The 26,673-nt window shown below is 42.8% G+C and overlaps 1 protein-coding gene across 1 annotated transcript in view; it reads right to left on the minus strand.

Moving 5' to 3' along the window:
- Positions 1-26,673, minus strand: part of KIF14 (kinesin family member 14) — a 97,185-nt gene that overhangs the window by 27,799 nt on the left and 42,713 nt on the right. The window contains exons 11-20 of the mRNA XM_073642891.1: positions 21,854-22,026; positions 21,619-21,766; positions 20,553-20,616; positions 20,028-20,212; positions 18,260-18,362; positions 14,950-15,110; positions 14,686-14,833; positions 14,440-14,592; positions 11,980-12,106; positions 2,509-2,602 (exon numbers count right to left, since the gene is read on the minus strand). Of these exons, the coding sequence (XP_073498992.1) occupies positions 2,509-2,602; positions 11,980-12,106; positions 14,440-14,592; positions 14,686-14,833; positions 14,950-15,110; positions 18,260-18,362; positions 20,028-20,212; positions 20,553-20,616; positions 21,619-21,766; positions 21,854-22,026 (1,356 nt within the window). The remainder of the gene's footprint in view (positions 1-2,508; positions 2,603-11,979; positions 12,107-14,439; positions 14,593-14,685; positions 14,834-14,949; positions 15,111-18,259; positions 18,363-20,027; positions 20,213-20,552; positions 20,617-21,618; positions 21,767-21,853; positions 22,027-26,673) is intronic.

Consider the following 26,673-nt stretch of genomic DNA (forward strand, 5'->3'; position numbering starts at 1 on the left):
TGCTGTGTGACAGGCGAGACAGAAAGTCTTTGAGAACTGAGCTGCAAGAAGACGCTCTCTCTACAAGCTTCCCTGTGGAGTTTGTTAACCCCTGTCCCTGCTTAAGAACAAGTGCTGAGCTGGGGAAAGCTGTGTGGCTCCTTGTAGTTTTGTGGAAGTCCATGCTGAGTGGACTAGAGACTTTGTGCTGAAGGAGCCAAGTGTCGAGTGAGAAGGGAAGAGACTGAGGAATCCATTTCTGTGACGGAGCATGTGGTCGGTGGTCTGGAAAATAGTGAGTGACTGCAAGAGGAAAGAAGGGGTCCGGTGCCATTCCCATTGAGAGGATACTGACAAGTCTTGTGAAGAGATCTTCCCAGACCTTAACCTGAGGCTACAGGACTAAAGTCCCCGGCGTGTTGGCTCGGCATCGGCCGACAAGACAAGGAACCTTTGCTGATTTTGTGAACGTTGCTTTTGTTTTGGCGCCAACGTTTTCCGGGACTAGCTGCAGCCACCGCGATTCACAGGCCTGTGATAGACTACATCTGAGGTTAACGGTACCGTACCTTTAAGATACCCGGGTATCCTTGTAATAGGGGTATAAGAGCAATTGGTATAGTTTCATGCATTGTTATTGTTAATAGTGGTAGGAATGTACTCAGTGTGCCATCTCAGGGGTCCCCATATACCGCCCTCACTAGACTGACACAGTGTTTAGGTAAAATTGTTCCAGATCTTTAGAATAATTCACATAAACTGGAAACCTTGAGATTGGGACATTGATTTCAGCTTTTGCTGATTGTGTGTATTTAGTAGGGACAGTGTCCCAGGTAGAACCTGAGGCTGATTCATGCAATACTGAATTTTAGTCTTATCCTTGTTTTAGTAAAGAGAGTGTTGTTTATTTCTGTCTCTGTCTTAGTTTGTGACTCACTGGATCTCTCTCGGACCTCCGGTCATTACAAAGGCACTGCCATAGAGGGGAGAAAAGGAAACTCCCTCAAAGAAGGTCCAAACAGTCATTTTCAGTTTAATACGATGAGGCTTGATGTGTCACACAAAACCACGCTGTCATTAAAGCTGCAGCACGGAATAAGAAAATTGATAATATGCCTGATATCTGTAGAAGATCCAAAGCGTTGTATGTGACAAACACTGCTCCCATGAAGCTCTCCTCCTCTCCCAGCTCTGTAATAGCAGGGAGTGAGGAGTTCTCAGGGTGGTTGAGTGAGACAAATCATTTCTCACCGGCCGATGCTGAAAAAGTCTGTTTGGCCATTCTCTGGTGCAGTTTGCTTTTTTCCCCTTGTACCATACGGCCTCCCTATGATTGAGCGGTGTCATAAAGAGGGAATAAAGTAAACACCCCCAGAGAAGAATCAATGCTAACCCACCTTGTTGAAGGGTAAATTTGCATATTTGGCACCTTAAACCTCAAATGCCCATATCACAACAAAGCAGTGGAGAAAAAAAAGTTTTAAACAGCCTCTTTTTAGAGGGACTTATTACAATATATTATATTTTAAACTGTACATAAGGCTGAAAGAAGAGAGGTCCATCAAGTCCAATCTATAATCATACTTGGCTGATTCAATGAAAGACAAAGCCGATATGAGGTGGATGTCCGTTGCTTAATATAAAGAGAATAAAGTCCATCCTGCCTTGAATACAGCAATCAGAACTAATCTCTATCAACAACCCATATCCAGCAATCCAGAAACCATAATCTGTCATATTAAAGTGAACCGGTCATGTCAAACTACTATTAACCTGCAGATATGGGGTTAATCTGCAGGTAATAGTGTTCTGAAGCTGTTCGGGCGCTGCACTGAGAGTCCGGCTACCAGGAGGAAATTAACTTTATTCCTCCCAGCAGCCTCCGGCTTTCAGTCAGCAGCGCAGCTTCAGTGCGTCAGTGCTGAGCGGGCTGTCAGTCAGTCAGTGCCGGGGTGTGATAAAAGCCTCAGTCACTATGTACTGAGCGGTGACTGAGGTCGCACTGTCTGCACCCCTATGACTAAAGGCCGGAGGCTGTTGGGAAGAATAGAGTGAATTTCCTCCCAGCATCGGGGCTTTCAGTATGGCGGCTGCTCAGCATCAGAGCACTATTAACCTGTATCTTCAGTTTAATAGTGGTTTTGTGATATGACAGGTTCCCTTCAAATTTACCGAAAAAGGCATCCAGGCACTTATTTATTTTCAAAGAATCAACCATCACAACAGATAAAGGAATAAAATGCACACACTCACAAGAGTGCATTATTCTAGGTATAATCTGGATTTATAGGGCAAAACACTGTCCACTAACTGCAAATCCTATATGTACTTGCTCGCTAAGATATTAAACTCTCTTGGTCACTTAGAAGTATTGAGAGGAATCCCTTCCAGGCATTTTTCTGCCTCTCTGATTTGTTTGAAGCCATTTGTTGCTTTACCATTTGTGTCCCATCATCACTTCTGGTGATAGGACTGACATTCTGATGTACCAAGCAGACGTAACAGATCATCTATGTAATAAGCACCTACCTACTAAATATAGTATTCTTCTTCAGTCTTGCACTGATGGTGTTCGCTTCCTGAATCATCACAGATAGTTTTAAAGCGTTCCAAGTAGGCTGAACTAGAGGAGTAAATGATACAGTCACAGCTATAGAAAATTAAAAACGCAGAATAATAATACTTTACATAATGGGGCAACTAAAACTATATAAGTCTTATATATTCCATCTACAAATTTTTCACCTAGCTCCTTATTAAACGAACTCTGTCAGCACAGAATGACTGTTCAAACCAAGAAGGTGGGAAGGTGTGTATACAGTACAGACCAAAAGTTTGGACACACCTTCTCATTTAAAGATTTTTCTGTATTTTCATGACTATGAAAATTGTACATTCACACTGAAGGCATCAAAACTATGAATTAACACATGTGGAATTATATACTTAACAAAAAAGTGTGAAACAACTGAAAATATGTCTTATATTCTAGGTTCTTCAAAGTAGCCACCTTTTGCTTTGATGACTGCTTTGCACACTCTTGGCATTCTCTTGATGAGCTTCAAGAGGTAGTCACCAGAAATGGCTTTCACTTCACAGGTGTGCCCTGTCAGGTTTAATAAGTGGGATTTCTTGCCATATAAATGGGGTTGGGACCATCAGTTGTGTTGTGCAGAAGTCAGGTGGATACACAGCTGATAGTCCTACTGAATAGACTGTTAGAATTTGTATTATGGCAAGAAAAAAGCAGCTAAGTAAAGAAAAACGAGTGGCCATCATTACTTTAAGAAATGAAGGTCAGTCAGTCTGAAAAATTGGGCAAACTTTGAAAGTGTCCCCAAGTGCAGTTGCAAAATCCATCAAGCGCTACAAAGAAACTGGCTCACAGGAGGACCGCCCCAGGAAAGGAAGACCAAGAGTCACCTCTGCTTCTGAGGATAAGTTTATCAGAGTCATCAGCCTCAGAAATCGCAGGTTAACAGCAGCTCAGATTAGAGACCAGGTCAATGCCACACACAGTTCTAGCAGCAGACACATCTCTACAACAACTGTTAAGAGGAGACTTTGTGCAGCCGGCCTTCATGGTAAAATAGCTGCTAGGAAACCACTGCTAAGGACAGACAACAAGCAGAAGAGACTTGTTTGGGCTACAGAACACAAGGAATGGACATTAGACCAGTGGAAATCTGTGCTTTGGTCTGATGAGTCCAAATTTGAGATCTTTGGTTCCAACCACCGTGTCTTTGTGAGATGCAGAAAAGGTGAACGGACTCTACCTGCCTGGTTCCCACCGTGAAGCATGGAGGAGGAGGTATGATGGTGTGGGGGTGCTTTGCTGGTGACACTGTTGGGGATTTATTCAAAATTGAAGGCATACTGAACCAGCATGGCTACCACAGCATCTAGCAGCGGCATGCTATTCCATCCGGTTTGCGTTTAGTTGGACCATCATTTATTTTTCAACAGGACAATGACCCCAAACACACCTCCAGGCTGTGTAAGGGCTATTTGACCAAGAGGGAGAGTGATGGGGTGCTACGCCAGATGACCTGGCCTCCACAGTCACCAGACCTGAACCCAATCGAGATGGTTTGGGGTGAGCTGTACCGCAGAGTGAAGGCAAAAGGGCCAACAAGTGCTAAGCATGTCTGGGAACTCCTTCAAGATTGTTGGAAGACCATTTCCGGTGACTACCTCTTGAAGCTCATCAAGAGAATGCCAAGAGTGTACAAAGCAGTTATCAAAGAAAAAGGTGGCTACTTTGAAGAACCTAGAATATGACATATTTTCAGTTGTTTCATACTTTTTTGTTAAGTATATAATTCCACATGTGTTAATTCATAGTTTTGATGCCTTCAGTGTGAATGTACAATTTTCATAGTCATGAAAATACAGAAAAATCTTTAAATGAGAAGGTGTGTCCAAACTTTTGGTCTGTACTGTAAATGACCGACTCCGCCGAGAAGCAATGAACACCTGTACTTGGTGTGAACTGTCATTCTATGCTGACAGAGTTCCTTTAAAGGAGTTATCCAGTCTTGTGGTGAAAGTCTGCAGTCACTTTATGTGACTGCAGACTTCTGAATCCTTACAGAGTGCGCACTGCGCAATGTCAAGATTATCCGATGCTGCTGCTAAGGCCAGATAGTCATGTGATCATGCATGTGATTTGCATACTTCCGGCCACATTCTGACTAGACTAGACTAGTATTGAGCAAGGCCGAGCACGTCTAATCAGCATGTGACCGCATGTATGCAAATTGCAGTCACATGACTGCCTGGTCTAGGCATCAACACTGGAGAATCCTGACAGTGTATGGTGTGCGTGCTGTAAGGACTTTCACACCTTTAAAGAGTAAGCGTCATTTAAATCCGATTGGAGTAATATAGTTATAAAATTTAACCTTTGCCCCCGAAGGTGGTTTGCACGTTAATGACCGGGCCAATTTTTACAAATCTGACCACTGTCACTTTATGAGGCAATACCTCTGGAACGCTTCAACGGATCCTCCTGATTCTGAGACTGTTTTTTCGTGGCAGTGTACTTCATGATAGTGGTAAAATCTCTTCAATATCACTTGCGTTTATTTGTGAAAAAAAATTGGAAATTTGGCGAAAATTTTGCAATTTTTAAAATGTACATTTTTATGCCCTTAAATCAGAGAGATATGTCACACAAAATAGTTAATAAATAACATTTACCACATGTCTACTTTACATCAGCACAATTTTGGAAACAAATTTTTTATTAGGGAGCTGTAAGGGTTAAAAGTTGACCAGCGATTTCTCATTTTCACAACAAAATTTGCAAAAAATTTTTTTTTTTTTTTTTTTTTTAGGGACCACATCACATTTGAAGTGACTTTGAGGGGCCTTTTTTGACAGAAAATACCCAAAAGTGACACCATTCTAAAAACTGCACCCTTCAAGGTGCTCAAAACAACATTCAAGAAGTTTATTAACCCTTCATGTGCTTCACAGGAATTTTTGTAATGGGGAAGAAAAAAATGAACATTTAACTTTTTTCACAAAAATGTTACTTTAGACCACTTTTTTTTATTTTTGCAGGGGTAACAAGAAAAAATGGACCCCAAAATTTGTTTTGCAAATTCTCCTGAGCACGCAGATACCCCATACGTTGGGAAAAAACACTGTTTGGGCGCACAGCAGGGCTCAGAAGGGAAGGAGCGCCATTTGACTTTTTGACTGTAAAATTTGCTTGAATAATTAGCGGACGCCATGTTGGGTTTGGAGATCCCCTGATGTGACTAAACAGTGGAAACCCCCCATAAGTGATAGCATTTTGGAAACTAGACCCCTCAGGGAACTTATCTAGATGTGTGGTGAGCACCTTCAACCCCCAGGTGCTTCACAGAAGTTTAGAACATGAAGCGGTGAAAATTAAATTTTCACATTTTTCCCACAAAAAGGTTTTTCAGCCCCCAGTTTTGCATTTTCATAAGGGTAACAGGAGAAATTGCACCATGCAACTTGTTGTGCAATCTCTCCTGAGTTAGCCGATAACCCATATGTGAGGGAAAACCACTGCTTGGGCGCACGTCAGGGTTCGGAAGGGAAAGAGAGTCATTTGACTTTTTGAATGTAAAATATGCTTGAATAATTAGCGGATGTGCCGCTGATGTGCCTAAACAGTGGAAACCCCCCACAAGTGACACCATTTTGGAAACTAGACCCCTCAAGGATTTTATCAAGGTGTACATTTTGAACCCAGAGGTATGACAGAATTTGATAACATTAGGTCATCATATTGAATAAGTTGTCATTAGTCTTGAGCGTAAGTGCTCGCTGCTTGAGTTTGCATCGGGTACTCGGGTATGCACCATGTATCACGGGTGCTCGAGTGACATGCTCGAGTCCCTGCCCCGCATGTTTCACGGTTATTAGACACTCAAAAAAAAAACATGCGGGGATTGTTCGTGCATGGCAGGCGATCCCAGCAACTTTTTTTGGCCGTGAAGCATATGGGGCGGAGACTCGAGCATGTCACTCGAGCACCCGCGATACTCAGTGCATACACGAGCACCCGATGCAAACTCAAGTAGTGAACACTTGCGATCAACACTGGTCGCCATATCGTCATCATTTTTTTTTCTTTACTTTTGAAAAAATCCCAACCCTAACCCTAGCCCAACCCTAACCCTAGCCCAACCCTATCCCTAGCGTTTACTTTTTACACCGTTCTTCGTGCGGTATAAGTGATTAGACGACTTTATTATTCGGGTCGGTGTGATTACAGTGATACCAGATTCATATCGGGTTTTTATGATTGACAGCTGTCACACACTTAAAGATGCTTTTTTTGCAAAGACTAGTTTTTGCATCGCCATTTTTTGAGAGCTATAATTTTTCCATATTTTGGCCGACAGTCATGTGACGGCTTGTTTTTTGAGGGACAAGTTGATGTTTTTATTGGTACCATTTTTGGGCACGTGACATTTTTTGATCTCTATCTGTTCAGATTTTTGGGAGGCAGAATAAACAAAAAACAGCAATTCCGGAATTGTTTTTATGTTTTTTTTTATGCTGTTCCACGTGTGGAAAAAAATGATAAGGCAGCTTTATTCTTCGGGTCAGTACATTTACAGCGGTTCCGCATTTATATATATTTTTTATGTTTTGGCGCTTTTACACAAAAACTATTTTCTAGAAAAAATAATTTTTTTGCATCGCTTTATTCTGAGACCTATAGCTTTTTTATTTTTTGGATGATGGAGCTGTATGGCAGCTTGTTTTTTGCAGGACAAGATGACGTTTTCAGCGGTACCATTTTTATTTATATGCGTCTTTTTGATCGCGTGTTATTCCATTTTTTGTTTGGCGGTATGATGATAAAGCATTGTTTTTTGCTTCGTTTTTTATTAAAAAAAATTACCGTGTTCACTAAAGAGGTTAACTAATGGGACAGTTGTATAGGTCAGGCCGTTCCGGACGCGGCGATACCAAATATGTGTACTTTATTGTTTTTTTTTTTCATAATCAATATATACGCGTTTCATCAATCTATCATCCCTGCCTTGATTCTTCAGGGGCTAGGCAGCTCATAAAGTCTACATAGTGCAAGATGCAATCAGATCACTGACGAGTCTCAATATTTGTAACATGTCAGCATGGTGGAGTCGCGTTCAGCGGCCAAACCATCACCCTTATATTAGGTAGGAAACCCCACCTCTCATTGTTCACCGGTGCCTCCCTTTCATTATACACAGCCAATCATCTGCTGTCATTGCATATCAATTCCAGCGTTTGGGGACGGCTTATCCGATCCTCCATTCAGAGAACACCGCCTCTTCACGTCCCTCTCCAGTTGCAGTGGAGAGGGGTGTGACTGCTGCGGTTACAGCAGGGCTCATCCCATAATATCATATATGCTCGTCCGCATCATTGTTCCCCTGTCCAAACGGCATATAAAGCCTCACAGGGGTGACTCTCCACTCATGAGCCTCCCAACTCGTTTGGTCAGCCTTGACGCATCAGGGGAGATGTGGTGAAGAGAATATACTTGGGGGCCGGAGCCTTTGCTGCATGTGATGTCCCCTAGAAGCGCTTTATCTATGGAAATCCATGGCCCTGGGTGAGATCTATCCTATCTTTCCCTGTCCTGCCCTGCTAATGCTGGATATGTGCAAGTAAGGAGGACATATTTAAGGAAAAGTAATTTGTTCTACATACAGTATTCATATGATTTTGCAATGTTAGTGCATGACTTCCATAACATTGGAGGATTTATGAATTGGACATATTGGGTACCATGAAACTGCTGCTGCAGTGTGGTCTATTGGTGCCATTAAATTGACCTACTTCACCATCCACTTGCACACGTATGTTTGGGGAAGTCAATGCTGTATGCCCACCTCAGTATTCTTTTGGTGGGACGGTATAGTGGGACATCTGGACTGGTTATAGATGTTAGATGTGCCAATTCCCTCTAAGTTTATTCCTGATTTAACCTCTGTTTTGGAAACCTCCTCCAGAGGATAGAAGAGGGTATATGAGACATCGATAAATGTCTTCTTGTGTTGTTATCCCGGTCTGCTATTGTTGAATGACCGGAGGGTAATGAGCATTTTGATGAGCTTTGATAAAGTGGGTCACGTGTGACTTGGTTTAATGGTCTATCTTTGTGTATTTTCAGCACTAGCACCTTATTATCCCGAGTAATGGGCAATTTTAATATTGATCAATAAAGATTACATTTTAATTGGATTTATTGCTAAGTACTAACGTTGCACATTAGTCTTCAACTGCACAAAAAAAAAACACACAAAATAAAAAAAAACAACAGATTTTGTGCTGACGTACAACTGCAACACAATTTAGCAAAATTTCGAAAAAGTCGCAAATGACTAAATAGGACAAACCATCTGAAAAGGAAAACTACGCCCATAATAAATAATAGACAAATCTAAGTAAACTTATCAAAGGCGCAAATGAAATAATGAATAAAACGAAAATTAAAAAAGTCACTTTTAGAGCCATCTTTTCTCCAGCAAAAGAGCAATGATAAATCAGCTCCTAAATTCAGACGAGGTTCAGCATGAGCGTGTTTAACAATTATTACATATTTTTCTAATATGTAAGGAGCTGTCCTGACTCTCCCATGAAAATACATGTGTTCTCACAGCAGAGAAGCCACTTATCCCCCCTCCCCATGAGCTGAATTTGAGTGTGTATTAGGGGAAGGGGGCAGAGGAAAACAACGCTCAGCCATCAGTCAGTCCCATAGGTAATGAACATGGTACGCATTTCTGACTATTGGAGTTCCTAGCGGTCCGACCTCCCAATAATCAGCAACTTATCACCCAACATATAGATAAACGATGAACTATTAGGCTATGTTCACACTACGCGTTTTTTCAGCATTTTTTTCTGCAGCAAAACCTGATCTCTTGGCAGGGAAAAAAGCTGCGTCAAAATGCAGTTTTTGGTGCGTTTTTAAGGATCCCAAAGTTAAGCTTTGCTTCCTCCACTGAAGCATGAATACTGGTCACCAATGCAAGACATGTGTGAAACCATATTAACCAGAATTACAAATGTAACAGTGGGGGGGTGAAATGTTCAGGAATAGTTCACCTAAGACACTGGCAGTGCATTGAGTTTGTAGGACACTATTTATTTTTACACTATAATATGCAATTCAGCTGCTCAGGCATTGTTCAAATTTCACACATCCCTGGGCCACAGGTATTGTGCAATTTCACACCTAGCTCAGCCAGTGTTTACTGTTTACACATCACTAATTTAATTAAACTGTACTAATCCAAGCTGCCATCTCAGGTGACCAAGACAAGATGGTAAAAATCACAAAAATAAATGAGTTTCACATACTGCTGTACTTCCTTTTTTCACTAAAAACTGAGAAAATCTGATAGCTATGTTCACACTAGGCGGTTTTTCACTACCCATTACTTTCAATTGGTGAAAAACACTGAAAGAAGTGACATGCTCTATTCTGCAAAAAAGATGCAAAGCACAAAATACTGATCAAACAAATACCATTGTGTGTGCATGAGATTTCTGGAATCTCAAACTTTGCTGGTACTGTAAAAAAAGCAGCTGAAAATGTGCATAAAAAATGCAAATGCAAAAAATGCTGAAAAAACGCAATGTGTGAACATAGCCTTATATGGTCAGAACTCTAAGCATGGCAAGTACAGAAAAAAAATTGATTAACTATAACCCCCTATAGGGACAATGATTTAGAGGCGTCGGGTATCTTGCCCCAAATCCGGGAAGGCCAGGGCCACAAGCTGCTGCGAGGGTAATTAGTAGCTATGTTCCATGTAAAACAGTTTTCCCAGAGACACACTGTATATAACAAACAGCTGAATGTTTTGTTTTTTCATAAATTGATATTAGTGGGAAATGTTCTATTTCTACAACCCTATATGTATTACTATCAGCAGGTTGGGGTGTCGTGCTATCCAGGTTACACATAGTGACCCAGCAGGATGGCACCTTAAACTTGGGCTTATCCAACCTGCCCCTACAAAGATCTTCTGTGCTACCTGCGCATGAGGAGCCTCTTTTGTTTGACTCCCCCGCTAGAGATGAGTGAATCCATTCCCCAAACCGTGGTCTGGCGGCCACGTCAGCAATCCAGTAGCTCTCTGCACCACCTCCTACCGTCCAAAATCCCAGTTGCCTCTTCTGATTAGTAGGCCTGGAGGGTGTCACGCTGCATTGAGGACATCATGATGGACCTACAAATCAGAAAAGGTAGCCAAATGCTGGCAGGTAGGAGGTGGTTCACATGTCATCTGATTGGTGGCCATAGATTACTGAGGTGGCCGCTGGACAAGGATCCTACAAATCAATTTGCTCATCTCTGCACTCCCCCATATGACAGAAGGTTATCCTGCCCCATGTAGTTCCCCAATGCGGATCTCTGTGGGTTACTCAGGAGAATAGAGATCCATTTATGTGGCAGCCAATTGGCGGCTAAAATGTTAACAGAGGAGAATGCAGTGCATGCCCAGGAAAGAACTAAATCTGGTAATATACGGCCCTCGCGACTGGCACACTTGCACAATCCTCAACCACGAATCTGCAAAGACACTAGTGCACACCCTCATCATCTGCCAACTCGACTACTGTAACCTCCTGCTCTGTGGCCTCCATTCTACCACTCTTGCACTCCTCCAATCTATCCTAAACTTTGCTGCCCGACTAATCCACCTGTCCCCAGCTATTCCCCGGCCTCTCCTCTCTGTCATTCCTTGCACTGCTTCCCGTTGCCCAGAGACTTCAGTTGAAAATCCTAACTTTGGGATACAAAGCCATTCACAACCTGTCTCCTCCATACATCTGTGACCTAGTCTCTCGGTACTTACCTGCACGCAACCTCCGATCCTCACAACATCTCCTCCTCTACTCCCCTCTTATCTCCTCTTCCTACATTGCATACAAGATTTCTCCCGTGCATCCCCCTACTCTGGAACTCTCTACCCCAACATATCAGACTCTTGTCTACCGAGGAAAACTTCAAAAGAACAAGCGTACAACCTGCAGTAACCCTCGCTCCACCATACAGCTGCACGACCAGCTCTGCCCCCACATACTGTATGCTCACCCATTCCTTGTAGACGGTGAGCCCTCGCGGGCAGGGTCCTCGCTCCTCCTGTACCAGTCGCTGTCACGTTTTGTTCAAGATTATTGTAAGTGTTTTTGCTATGTATACCCCTTTTTCACATGTAAAGTGCCATGGAATAAATGGCGCTATTATTATTATAGCACCATTAATTCCATGACGCTTTACATGTTTAAAAGGGGTATACATAGCAAACAACACGTACAATAAATTGAACAAAAAAGAATCAGCGACTGGTACAGGAGGAGAGAGGACACTGCCCGCAAGGGCTCACAGTCTACAAGGGATGGGTGAGGATACAGTAGGTGAGGCTATAATAACAAATAATAATAATGTAATATAGTACTTATGCTCTTATATCCAAGTGCATGATAAAGACCATTTACATGTACCTGGCACATTTCTGTCTCTATTGTTTTTCTCATGTTGTAGCATTTCCACTTCTTTAGCAATTTTTTGCTTCTCCATTTCCAGAGCTTGCAGAATTTTGGCATGCCGTATTGTGTGGTCTTCTAAAGCCTATAGGCACAGAAATCACATGTCACAAACTGGTGGCTTTGTCTCCAAAAATATTTAATAGGTTATGAATAAGTTTACATTTTTCCAAATGAATACAGGATTAAAAATAGAGCATCACAAGAACAGACATCCACTGAATATATTGGCAACAGTCAAGTGTCTGACTTCATAAGGCTCTTGGTTTAGGCTCAGGCTGGCCATACACAAAAGACAAATTTCAGTCTAACCCACTGATTTATTCAGACTTCTGAACATGCCCAATCCTTTATTCCCTCCACCCTAATAAAAATAAACATGCTATAGACAGGTTTAGACTTTGAGGAGTCGGCAAAATAGGTTTTGGCCTAATAAATGTACAGGTGTTTCTCACAAAATTACAATATTATCAAAAAGTTAATTTATTTCAGTTCTTCAATATAAAAACTCATATTATATAGAGTCATTACAAACAGAGTGATCTATTTCAAGTGTTTATTTCTGTTAATGTTGATAATTATGGCTTACAGCCAATGAAAACACAAAAGTCATTATCTCAGTAAATTAAAATAATTAACAAAAAACACCTGCAAAGGCATCCTACGCATTTAAAAAGGTCCGTTAGTCTGTTTCAGTAGGCTCCACAATCATGGGGAAGACTGCTGACTTGACAGATGTTCAGAAGGCAGTTATTGACACACTCCACAAGGAGGGTAACCAACAAAAGGTCATTGGTAAAGAAGCTGGCTGTTCAGAGTGCTGTATCCAAGCATATTAATGGAAAGTTGAGTGGAAAGAAAAAGTGTGATAGAAAAAGGTGCACAAAGCAACCGGGATAACAGCAGCTTTGAAAGGATTGTTAAGAAAAGGCCATTCAAAAATCTGGGGGAGATTCATAAGGAGTGGACTGCTGCTGGAGTCATTGCTTCAAGAGCCACCACACACACAGACGTATCAAGGACATGGGCTACAAGTGTCACATTCCTTGTGTCAAGCCACTCATGACCAATAGACCTCGCCAGAAGCGTCTTACCTGGGCCAAGGAGAAAAAGACCTGGACTGTTACTCAGTGGTCCATGATGTTTCCAGATGAAAGTAAATTTAGCATTTCATTTGGAAATCAAGGTCCCAGAGTCTGGAGGAAGAGTGGAGAGGCCACAATCCAAGCTGCTTGAGGTCTAGTGTGAAGTTTCCACAATCAGTGATGGTTTGGGGAGCCATGTCATCTGCTGGTGTAGGTCCACTGTGTTTTATCAAGACCAAAGTCAGAGCAGCCGTCTACCAGGAAATTTTAGAGCACTTCATGCTTCCCTCTGCCGACAAGCTTTTTGGAGATGGAAATTTCATTCTGCAGCAGGACTTGGCACCTGTCCACATTGACAAAAGTACCAATACCTGGTTTAAAAACAACAGTATCACTGTGCTTGATTGGCCAGCAAACTCGCCTGACCTTAACCCCATAGAGAATCTATGGAGTATTGTCAAGAGGAAGATGAGAGACACCAGACTCAACAATGCAGACGAGCTGAAGGCTTCTATCAAAGCAACCTGGGCTTCCATAACACCTCAGCAGTGCCACAGGCTGATCGCCCCCATGCCACGCCACATTGATGCAGTAATTAATGTAAAAGGAGCCCCGACCAAGTATTGAGTGCATTTACTGAACATACATTTCAGTAGGCCAACATTTTTCAAGCTGGTGTTATAAAGTATTCTAATTTACCGAGATAATGACTTTTGTGTTTTCATTGGCTGTAAGCCATAATCATCAACATTAACAGAAATAAACACTTGAAATAGATTACTCTGTTTGTAATGACTCTATATAACATATGAGTTGCACTTTTTGTATTGAAGAACTGAAATAAAATTAACTTTTTGATGCTATTCTAATTTTGTGAGAAGCACCTGTATTTGTGCATGGCCAGAATAAAGGCAATTGACCATCAAGAGCATCAGGCCGCTTTCACAAAGGACAGCACAAAATGCCTTTACACATCAATTTTTGAAAAACAAACCGGACACAAGGAGGGGAATCTGCGGATAGTCTCCCTCTGGCTTCTCTCCGACCAGCTCAGCTTGATTGACAGCTTTCTCCCTGTATTCTTATAAAGACAGACCTGTCAATCAAGCTCGGTCAGGAGAGAAGAAAAACTGCTCAGAGGAACCTTCCCCTTCTACTTGACAAATGACACAGCAATTCATAGTAAAAAGAAGTTTGTAATAGAATGGTCTGTCAGTATGTCATGATGCCTGTGGTTTCCTTCTATAGCGAGTAATGGGTTAAACAAGTCATAATAGATAAAATATGTTATTGGCCACTGGCTCAGTACTGCACCTGTAACCCAACCCTCTACCTGTTTAGTTGCGATCGTCTCCATCTCAAGTCTCCTCTTGTTAAGCTTCACTTCTTGCTGAAGTTGCATCTTTGCTTCTTCAAGCTCCTGGATTTTGCTCACGGCTTTCTTGCTGCTTATCTCCTGCTGTTGTTTCTTCAGAGTCTCCTCTTTCTAATTAGATAATTAGGTAAAGCACAGAACAATCCATGGTCTTCTATACAGGATTCTGAATAATTAATACACATGGAAGCAGATGAAACTCACCAGCATGGCCTCCAAAGCTCGGATTCTATCCTCGTACGCCGACCTCTGGGAGCTCAGCTCCTGTTGGGCCATTTCTTTTGCAATCTGGATTCCGTGAATCATTTCTTCTTTTGCTCTCAGTCGTGCTTCCTCGATCTCTTCTTCTAACCTACAATGTAAAGATCACATGTGTATTTTTATGGTGATTTGATCATCTCGGATTAGAGATTATGGGTCTTCATAGTCTCATCTATAGCCATAACCAATGAGGACGTTTCCTCTTACTGAGATCTTTGTGCATGCAGAAGTTCATTCTTTGCAAACTCAAAGTCCTTGGGCCGTTCTGATGGTAGAGTTGAAATTCTTGATGGTCCTCTCAATTGCTGGACCTCAACGGGGTGATTAAATCTGAAGTAATGGTCACCTCCCAGAATAACACGATCACCCTAAAAAATAGCAAATGTCACTGTTTAAAGTAGATTTACACAATCATCTACATTTTTAGTGTACAGTATATACTGTCACAGATATAAATGTTATGGGCATTTTGCCAACCATCTATACAGGGCCGGCATCACCACCCAGCGCACCCGGTCAAGTGGCAGGGCCCTGGACAAATGGAAGGGGGGCCCACTCGATGTCGGGGACACTGGCACTTGACATGTGGGGCCTGTGAGTCTGGGGGACCCGATGCCAGTGCCGATACAGTTGAAAACAATGATGGGAGAGAGATCCATCAGCTGATGCTCCCTCCCCCATCATTTTCCCCCTGCATCTGAAATCTCAGCGCAGAGGGCGCGATGACGTCACTACAGCGTCCTCTGTGCGACTGCTGCAGTGGCTCAGAGAACGCTGACGAGAAGGACACTATTTAACTTTTTTTATTTTATGCATGGAGCACTATGTGGAGGCCATTATACTGTATGGAGGACTAGGTGGGTCTGTGGAGGCCATTATACTGTATGGAGGACTGTGTGGAGGCCATTATACTGTATGGAGCACTATGTGGAGGCCATTATACTGTATGGAGCACTATGTGGAGGCCATTATACTGTATGGAGCACTATGTGGGGCCCATTATTCTGTATGGAGGACTATGTGGGGCCCATTATTCTGTATGGAGGACTATGTGGAGGCCATTATTCTGTATGGAGGACTATGTGGAGGCCATTATTCTGTATGGAGGACTATGTGGAGGCCATTATTCTGTATGGAGGACTATGTGGAGGCCATTATTCTGTATGGAGGACTATGTGGAGGCCATTATTCTGTATGGAGCACTATGTGGAGGCCATTATACTGTATGGAGCACTATGTGGGGCCATTATTCTGTATGGAGGACTATGTGGGGCCATTATACTGTATGGAGGACTATGTGGGGCCCATTATTCTGTATGGAGGACTATGTGGAGGCAATTATTCTGAATGGAGGACTATGTGGAGGCCATTATACTGTATGGAGGACTAGGTGGGTCTGTGGAGGCCATTATACTGTATGGAGGACTGTGTGGAGGCCATTATACTGTATGGAGCACTATGTGGAGGCCATTATACTGTATGGAGCACTATGTGGGGCCCATTATTCTGTATGGAGGACTATGTGGAGGCCATTATTCTGTATGGAGGACTATGTGGAGGCCATTATTCTGTATGGAGCACTATGTGGAGGCCATTATACTGTATGGAGCACTATGTGGGGCCATTATTCTGTATGGAGGACTATGTGGGGCCATTATACTGTATGGAGGACTATGTGGGGCCCATTATTCTGTATGGAGGACTATGTGGAGGCCATTATTCTGAATGGAGGACTATGTGGAGGCCATTATTCTGTATGGAGGACTATGTGGAGGCCATTATACAGTATGGAGGACTATGTAGAGGCCATTATACTGTATGGAAGACTATGTGGGGCCATTATTCTGAATGGAGGACTATGTGGGCCCCATTATTCTGTATGGAGGACTATGTGGGCCCCATTATTCTGTATGGAGGACTATGTGGGCCCCATTATTCTGTATGGAGGACTATGTGGGCCCCATTATTCTGTATGGAGGACTATGTGGGCCCCATTATTCTGTATGGAGGACTATGTGGGGCCCATTATTCTGTATGGAGGACTATGTGGGGCCCATTATACTGTATGGAGCACTATGTGGAGGCCATTATACTGTATGGAAGACTATGTGGAGGCCATTATACTATATGGAAGACCATGTGGAGGGCATTATACTCTATGGAAGACCATGTGGAGGGAATTATACTCTATGGAGGACTATGTGGAGGCCATTATACTGTATGGAGGACTAAGTGGAGGCCATTATACTGTATGGATGACTAGGTGGAGGCCATTATACTGTATGGATGACTAGGTGGAGGCCATTATACTATATAGAGGACTAGGTGGAGGCCATTATACTGTATGGAGGACTAGGTGGAGGTCATTGTACTGTATGGAGGACTAGGTGGAAGCCATTATACTGTATGGAGGACTATGTGGGGCCCATTATTCTGTATGGAGGACTATGTGGGGGCCATTATTCTGTATGGAGGACTATGTGGGGGCCATTATACTGTATGGAGGACTATGTGGGGCCCATTATACTGTATGGAGGACTATGTGGAGGCCATTATTCTGTATGGAAGACTATGTGGGGCCCATTATTCTGTATGGAGGACTATGTGGGGCCCATTATTCTGTATGGAGGACTATGTGGGGCCCATTATACTGTATGGAGGACTATGTGGGGCCCATTATACTGTATGGAGGACTATGTGGGGCCCATTATACTGTATGGAGGACTATGTGGTGCCCATTATACTGTATGGAGGACTATGTTGTGCCTATTATACTGTATGGAGGACTATGTGGTGCCCATTATACTGTATGGAGGACTATGTGGAGGCCATTATACTGTATGGAGGACTATGTGGGGCTCACTATACTATATGGAGGACTATGTGGGGCCCATTATACTGTATGGAGGACTATGTGGGGCCCATTATACTGTATGGAGGACTATGTGGTGCACATTATACCGTATGGAGGACTGTGTGGTGCCCATAATACTTAAAGGGGCCCACGGAGACTCTTTTGTCGGAGGCCAAGAAAACCTGGAGCCAGCCCTACATCTATATCTGCTCCAATGCAATAAAGTTTGTGTTAGCAGTTCCTATGTATCTCCACAGTTAAACATGACAACAAGCAAACACAATCCTTTAGGTAATGGGTGTCCTGTGCGGACAGTAGGGGAGCAAGAAGTGGCGGCAGATGGACAGGAGTAACATATGACTGCAGGATAAGAGTTTTCTTTGCAGCCTGTAACTGTTCAGCCTCATAGGATTGCATAGGAGCAGCATGAGTTGTTAAACCTCTAGCCTTTATTATTTTTAAATGTGAAGAATAGGGGCATATTCTGCACAATTCCTGTCTGATTAAATGAAGGAGTTTAGTATGGGCTGCTGTATCTTGCACATTTCCAGTAATAGCTATGGAGGATGCATAACATAACCATTAAACCAGTCACTTGTATTTTAATACCACTTCCTTAGGATCCTTCAATATGACGCAATCTAATTTAAAATAGGCACGTACGTGGTGCAAAACTGTTAAAGATGAAATCTGATTTCCATTGACATAAGTCTTCGCATCTCCTGTAGGGGTAATGGTCACTGTGCTGTGGATATTTGTGATGATGCTAAAGGGACAAGAAAAAAAAAATACAATATTAAAGTTAAAAAATCATACCAAGAAGAATCATTTCAGAACTTTCCCCACCTTCAGTATCACCCATAATCTGTACAAATGCATTGAGAAACAAACTGATATCATTAGGAGGAGGAAATGAAAATAACAAATCTAAAATAATGTGGATGAACACGTGTGAACACCCTCTTATAATTGCGGATAAAGTGATGTTCAGAACTAACCAATCACATTTACACATGTGGTAAAGAGTAGTCAGTACACAACTGCCATCATTTACAGTGATCCTGATTAACCCCATATAAAGTTTAGCTGTTCTTGTAGGATTTTCCAGACATTTTCTTAGTAGTATCTTAAAGCAAAAGCTGTGGTCTATAAACATCTTACAACACAGCAAAGGGATCTCATTGAAAGTTATCAGTGAGGAGAAAGGGAACAAACAAAAAATGTACAAAGCATTAGATATCAAGATACCATAGAACACTGTGAAGATGGTCATCAAGGTGTGGCTTAAATTTGGCACAAAAATTACATTACCTAGTACTCAATGTCCCTCAAAAATTGATGAAAAATCTACGAGAAAATTGGCATTGTAGGCTGCCAGGAGGCCTACAGCAACATTAAAGTATCTTCAGGAATTTCTGGCAAATAATGGTTGTGTACTGCATGTGATGATCTCCCACATTCTTCATATGCCTAGCCTGTGGGTTGCAGAACGGAAGCCTTTTCTTACACAGAAAAATATCCAAGCCCAACTACTGCATGTTTTTCCCCAGCCTAAATCGAATCTTTCAAAATCATGTGGGAAAACATATTATGGTCTGATGAAACCAAGGTTTGACTTTTTGGCCATAATTCCAAAAGATATGTTTGGTGCAAAAGCAACATTGCACATCACCAAAAGAACACCATACCCAGAGTGAAACATGGTGGAGGAATCATTATGCTTTAGAGTTGACTTTCGGCAGCTGGAACTGGGAATTATGAACAGTTCCAAATATCAGACAATTTTGCAACAAAACCTCCAAGTCGCTTCTAATTAGCTGAAGATGAAGAGGAATTTCACCTTTCAGCACGACAATGACCTTAAGCATACCTCCAATTCAACAAAAGAATGGCTTCACCAGAAGATCAAAGTTTTTGAAAGGCCCAACCAGAGCCCAGACCTGAAAATCTGTGGGTGACCTTAAGAGGGTTCTGCAGACAGGAGATGCCCTCACAATCTGACAGATTAGGAGCACAACTGCAAGGAAAAATGGGGCAAAGATTGCCAATTGTAGATGTGCCATGCTAATAGACTCCTACGCAAAAAAGTCTCAATGCTGTCATAAATTCAAAGGGTACTTTAAAAAAGTGTTAGTTTATGGGTTTGCATATTTTTGCAACCACATTATTTTAATCCTATATTTTTCTTTTTCCACTCTAAAAGATTTCAGTTTATTTTTCAATGAATTTGTACAGATTATAGGGGACATTAAAAGATGAAAAAAGTTTGGCAATGATTCTTCTTGGTTTGATTTTTTGCAATAACATATAAGTTCTCTTATATGATAACACAATGTAATAAGATATACATAAGATTACAACACGACTGGTCTATTAACATACAGTTATACATGTCCAAATTTGCCAATTATTATAACAACCCATGACGTACCAGTGGTCTTCAGCAATGAGCGCGCCGGACAGTTGGATGTCGTGTGATGAACCTGCCTGATATTTCCCTACTGTGGTTTTCCCTTCTTTTATCATGTAGAGCAACATCTCCGACAACTGAGGATCTTCATTAAGATTCACGAGGTTTGGTAAACGATTATCCATCTTGAAAGTGATACCTGCTTTCTAGAATACACAATAAATGGACACAATGCTGGTCACAAACTGGTCTTCACAAATATGTACATTGCTACATGATATAAAATAAATTATGTGCAGTCTGAACAGGTTTAGATCAGAAAATAACTTTAGACTACAATTCTTAGCAACAATCCACAGGAGCTTGGAATAGGAGTCAGCGTATGAGAAGAGTCATCGTATGTCCGGAATCTTCTAAAGAGGATGCCATGCTATATCTACCTGGACCTGCTAGATCCATCTTTCCCATACAAATATGCAGGATCACCGCCATGCATACTGCATCAATGGCTTCAGTAAATGCTCTGAAGTTCAGATCAAAACTCACCTGTAATTCCTTGGTTTCCTCTTTCTTCCTTTGTTCCGCTTGCTCCAGCTTTTCTTTCCAGGCCCTTAATAAGAATATAAGGAAAATCAAAAAACATTTCTCCATCATAAAAGGTTTTATGTTACAGGCTATCTGCTGACATCTCTCAAAATTTAAGTAGATAGTTAGATGTGAACGGAGATGGCTGCTCCTAGTAAGCACCTGGACACACCTATTTCTTGTTTTGGATGTGCCAGTCATTTTTTCTGTTTATAAGATCTATTTAGTAACATGCAGTTTGTATTGTGAAATCTAGTCACAAATCCACTGTAATTGCATTCTCAAATTACTTGTTCTAGTTATTGTTGTAATTTGACAGCAATGCTCGTTTCATGGCAATACGTTGCAGGAGTAGTGACTATCTATTGCTATGTGCACGTTCGCATTAAGAGTCTACGGCAGCAGTTCCATAGATTTGATGTCATTAACCCTGATCAGCCCCATTATGAGTTTATACAGTCCATTGGGCGCTACTAGGATCCGTCCTACAAAGCGGCACACAGAGCCCAAGAGCATCGCCAGGAAATCGTGCTCGCCCCAAGTTTACAAGCAAATAAAGCAGAGATCGAGGCCCTAGCATAGATATATATATATATATATCGTACTTTTTAGACTATAAGACGCACTTTTTTCCTCCAAAATTTTGGAGGAAAGTGGGGGTTGTGTCTTATAGTCTGGAAATACAGTTGTGGATGGTGAAGGGGCGGGGGGGGGGGGTTGGCAGCGGGTCACAGAGGCAGGAGCCACCTGCTGCAGCTCACACTGTACCCGCTGCTAAAGAAATGAATATTCACTGCTCCCCATGCTCTTTAATAGCGGGCACAGTGTCAGCCGCAGCCGGAGTGAATCTTCCGGCAACTGACTTGAGTGTGTGAGGGTGCATGTCTGTGATGTCATGCGCTGCTCACACGCTGATATCAGCTGCTGGCAGCAGAACAGGACGCAGCACTGGAGCAGATGAGAGTAGAATCCATGACATATAATATCTGTGTAGATGATCTATAATATTAGATTTCTAGCTTGTCACCTGTGCAGCTCGGACATCTCCTTCTCTTGTTGGCTGAGCTTAAGCTTCAGAGATGTAATTTCATGCCGACACCGATGATACTTTTCAGAGTCTTTGCTCCTGGCAGAAAGCTGAGATGCTTTTAATTTCTCAATTTCGGATTTCAGTTCTAAATGACAATATATGAATATTACTTTATGTAACTGCAGCCACGTGTGCCCGACGTCGCCACGTCTCACAGAACCCCGTCACTCACCTCGGATCAGTTTGGCATTCATGTCTTCGTTCACCTTGGCCACGTTTATGATGAGCCGGGCCTGCTTTGCATATCTCAGCGTGCTGAGGGTCTCCTCCACGTTACCGATGGCGGGGCTCACTGTAGCAATCATGGCCGTTTTTGAATTGCCCCCGAGACTTTCTTTTAACAACCTTTATGGAATTAATAAAAAGTAATAAACAGATAAATATAAGCCAGCGCCTCATACAGAGGTTTGTCAGATCATCCATCATTGCCTTTTCCTTGTAGCATGACGGCAATGTGATGTTCTTACAATCTGATCCTTCTGTCAAGTCGTTCTGACACTGCCTCCTCATAAGGCCCTGTTCACACTGCGTTTCTGCACGGCATTCAGAGGTTTCCCCTATTTCCTCCTGTAAACCGGATTCAGACAAACCCCCCCAGGGCCATAGAATTAAATTACATGAACAGGGGTCAAATTAACGCAATTTCTATTTTTTCCTTAACGTGTCCGTCTTTTCAGACAAGCATGTATATGGGGTCTATGTTTCTGTGCCCTCTAAACATGAACACAACAGAAAAAAAAAAAAGTACAAAGGGAGTTTATATGAACTCCGTTCAGGTCATTGCATTTTATGGCCCTGTCAGGCGATCGTGTGGATACAGTTTTTAAGGGGATTCAGGCAGGAAACCAAAAGGCACTGCAGAAACACAGTGTGAACAGGGCCTAAGCACCAGCACAGTACATGTTGGGCTCCACGGAGCATTACAGCTTGCAGTATTGCGGTACTAATTATTTCAAATATGTTATTGTTTCAGTATATATCCTATTTTGTTACAGCTCTTATGCAGACTTGTGTCTCTCCATGGTAACATACTACACGTAACCTAGGTGCCAATGGTTCTGCAGTTATGTTACCCCAAGCTACAGACCCAAAAGAACAGTCAAAGAGAAAGGGTCCTGCTATGGGGGCAGATAAAAGGCACTCATCGATGACATTGAATGCCGCTCATTATACTCCATTACACGTCCAGGAGCAAACAGTATTGGGATCAACAAATGTCACAATTCTATTATTTATTATTATTGCTTATGGAACAACATTTTTCGTAGCACCGTATAGACATCACTGATCAGGGGGGCTCACAATCTAAATTTGCCAACCACTGATCCAGTGTGCTGCCATCATTTTCAGTCCACATAAAAATGTGTTCAGAACCAAATGAGCTTTTGGCATTTCCAACTACAAAACAATAGCAGCACCACTTATTAAATATACTGTAAATAAAATATAAAATAATGTAATAGAATGAGGCGCAACAGATATGTAAGTATTAAAGATATTGTGGTAAAGCGACAGGCTCGGCTGTATGCGGAGGTAGACTAGGTACACTGTCTCTTTAAATTTCGGGTTGATTTATTAAACGTCATAAATCACACTGGAGTCCATACAATAAACACGGCCCATTTGGCATAACAGCGAAACAAAATACAAAGATGCAACACAGTCCGTAAATCGGCCGGGGTCCGGCCACTCAGGATTAGGCACACAAGGTTCACCACAGCACATACAAGCTCCTCTCTGGAGCAGGTTTCTTCAAACACTGAATGAAGGCTGGCTACTTAAAGCCCAAACCACTCCCTGGATTGGAGATATGGTGGATGGCGTCCCGCCCCGCACTTCGCCATCCACTAAAAACATGCCCTTATAAACTTGGGCCGTTAACCCTCTCTGCACCTGATGTGCAGGGGAAACACGTATATTACTTACCGGTAATATGTTTTTTTCTAAACCCATGACGGCACAATGAGAGAGAGGAGATCCGCCCTTCAAGATAAAAAGGGCGGTGCCTCTCTCCGCCTCAGTTGGTTACAGAGCATGAGAGGACTCTCCGGTTAGAGCACATAATTTTATTAACCATAAACGAATTTCACCCATGTGAATACTCAACACCCACCAACTGGAAGGTGAACATCATAGTGATAGGGAGGGAATGTAAAGGTGCCGTCATGGGTTCTGCAAAAACACATTACCGGTAAGTAATATACGTGTTTTTCTGTCACCCATGACGGCACAACGAGAGAATTACAGAGAACTAGGTATGTAAGGGAGGGACCACAGCCTGCAGAACCCGTCTCCCAAATGTGAGATCAGAGGATGCAGAAAGGTCAAGTCTATAGTGATTATAGAAAGTGGACAGAGATGACCATGTGGCGGCCTTACATATTTGCTCAATGGGCACGTCCGCTCTTTCTGCCCAGGAAGCAGCCATGCCCCGTGTAGAGTGGGCCTTCAGATTGTTAGGAGGATCTCTGCCTGTTCCCGTATAGGCCATCGTGATGGCTTCCCGGATCCACCTTGATAGAGTGCCTTTTGAGACCTTTGAACCCTTTTGGGAGCCCTGAAAGGAGACAAATAGAGCCGTATCCTTCCTCCATGAGCTTGTGGATGCTAAATAATGTATAAGGCATCTCCTGACATCCAAGATATGAAATCTTTCCTCCTGGCTATTTTTGGTTCAGGACAGAAGGATGGTAGTAGGGCTATCTCCTGAGACATATGAAACTTAGAAACAACCTTAGGTAGGAAAGCAGGGTCTTGTCTCAAAACTACCCTATCGTCTAGCACTAAGGTAAAAGTTGGATCTGCAGATAAAGCCTGTAACTCACTAACCCTCTGTGCTGATGTTAAGGCCACAAGTAGTATCGTTTTTAGGGTGAGTAATTTTATGGACCCTGAGCTAAGGGGCTCAAAGGGAGAACCTGTTAGTGCTAAACGCGTTAAGTTTAAATCCCAAGAAGGGACCCTTATTATAGGGGCTGGATTGGCTCTACTGCATGCCCTCACGAACCTGGAAATCCATTTGTTACCGGCCAGATTATAATTATACAAGGCCCCTAAGGCAGAGATTTAGACCTTTAAGGTGCTAACCGCCAGGCCTTTTTCCAGCCCTTTTTGAAGAAATTCCAAAATGGCCGTTATGGGAAACCCCCACCCCCCCACCCCCAGGGAGAATCCCTGAGATGACAAGAACTTCTTCAAGACTCTACTGTAACTTTTAGTAGTGATTGGTTTCCTACTACCTAGAAGAGTAGTAACTAGATTCAATGAGAAACCCCGACCCTCTAGCAACGACCTCTCAAGTTCCAGGCGGCTAAGTGCAATCCTTTCACCTGAGGATGGAATATAGGACCTTGTGCAAGAAGGTCGGGAATCTCTGGAAGAATCCAGGGGTTCGTGATTGACATGCTCCTTGGCCAAAAGAACCATGGTCTCTTGGGCCAGAAGGGGGCTATGAGGACTACTCGAGCCTGATCCTCCCGGATCTTCCTCAACACTGCTGGAATTAGGCACGTTGGGGGAAAGGCATAGGCCAGACAGAAATACCATCTGCACTGGAAGGCGTCTACTACTAAAGGGTTTTCCGTGGGATTCAGTGAGCAGAACTTTTTTAACTTGCTGTTCTGACGAGTCGCAAACAGGTCGACCTCTGGAGACCCCCACATGGCCACTAGCTGGCGGAAGACTGAGTGATTTAGAGTCCATTCTCCCTGCAATAATGGCCTGCGACTTAGAAAGTCTGCTTTGTGTTGTCCTCTCCTCTGATATGAAGGGCCTTTAAAGAGAGAATTTTTCCTTCCACTAGAGAAAATATCCTCCCCGCAACCTGCATTAGTGATTTTGAGTGAGTTCCCCCCTGGTGGTTCACATATGCCACCGTGACCTGGTTGTCGGACAGAATTTTTATGTGATGTCCTCGTAGAAGGGGTAAGAAGCGGATTAGTGCCTTCTCTACTGCTCGTAGTTCCCACATGTTGGAAGACTCCAGACTCTCCTCCTCTGACCAAGTCCCCTGTATCAGGTGATTGTCTAGGTGCGCCCCCCACCCCCTGGGGCTGGCGTCCGTAGTAATCACTCTGGTAAATTGGGGAACCCAGGGAACGCCTGTCTGGAAAGTGTTTGTCTCTAACCACCAATACAGTGACTGAATTACATTGTGAGGGAGTGTTAATCTGCCCTCCAGATGTCCCCTGAGGACGATTTCGCTCTTTAGGGTGTCCCATTGTAATTCTCTTGAATGAAATTGGGCCCAGCATACTGCTGGGATGCAGGAGGTGAGGGACCCCAGCAGAGACATGGCCCCCCTGAGAGCCATTACTGGGTCTGTTATGGCTGTCGAAACTACATTTTTTATCTTCTCTCTTTTCTGCTCGGGCAGGCGGCATTCCTGTCGAACCGAATTCAGAGTAAGGCCTAAAAAGATCTGAGTTGTATGCGGGATCAGTTTTGATTTTTCTAGGTTTAAACACCATCCTAAGTTTTTTAAGATGGTGCACACCTGATCCACTTGGGCCAGGCAGTGATCGTAAGCTTTGCCCACTATTAGGAAGTCGTCCAGGTACGGAATGATCAATCTGTTTTCCTCCCTGAGATGAGCCGTAACCTCCGCTATAAGTTTTGTAAATATGCGGGGCGGCACTGCTAGGCCAAAGGGAAGAGCTCTGTACTGGAAGTGCTTGACGACTCCCTGTACAGTTACGGCTACTCTGAGGTATTTTTGAAAGTCGTGATGGATTGGCACATGGTAATACGCATCCTTTAGGTCCAACACTGCCATGTAGCAGCAGGGAAATAGAAGGGTTATCGTTGATTTTATTGTTTCCATCTTGAATGATGGAATGTTCAGGAATTTGTTTAGGCCTTTCAAGTTGAGGATGACTCTGTATGAATTGTCCGGCTTCTTTATATGGAATAAGGGGGAATAGAACCTTCTTCTTTCCTCTTGTGGGGATACCTCCAGCAAGACGTTCTTTTGTAGGAGACCTGAAATCTCTT

This window comes from Phyllobates terribilis, unplaced genomic scaffold (assembly GCF_046119375.1).
Source record: "Phyllobates terribilis strain yellow unplaced genomic scaffold, ASM4611937v1 Scaffold_8__6_contigs__length_399053987, whole genome shotgun sequence".
Classification (NCBI taxonomy): Eukaryota; Metazoa; Chordata; class Amphibia; order Anura; family Dendrobatidae; genus Phyllobates; species Phyllobates terribilis.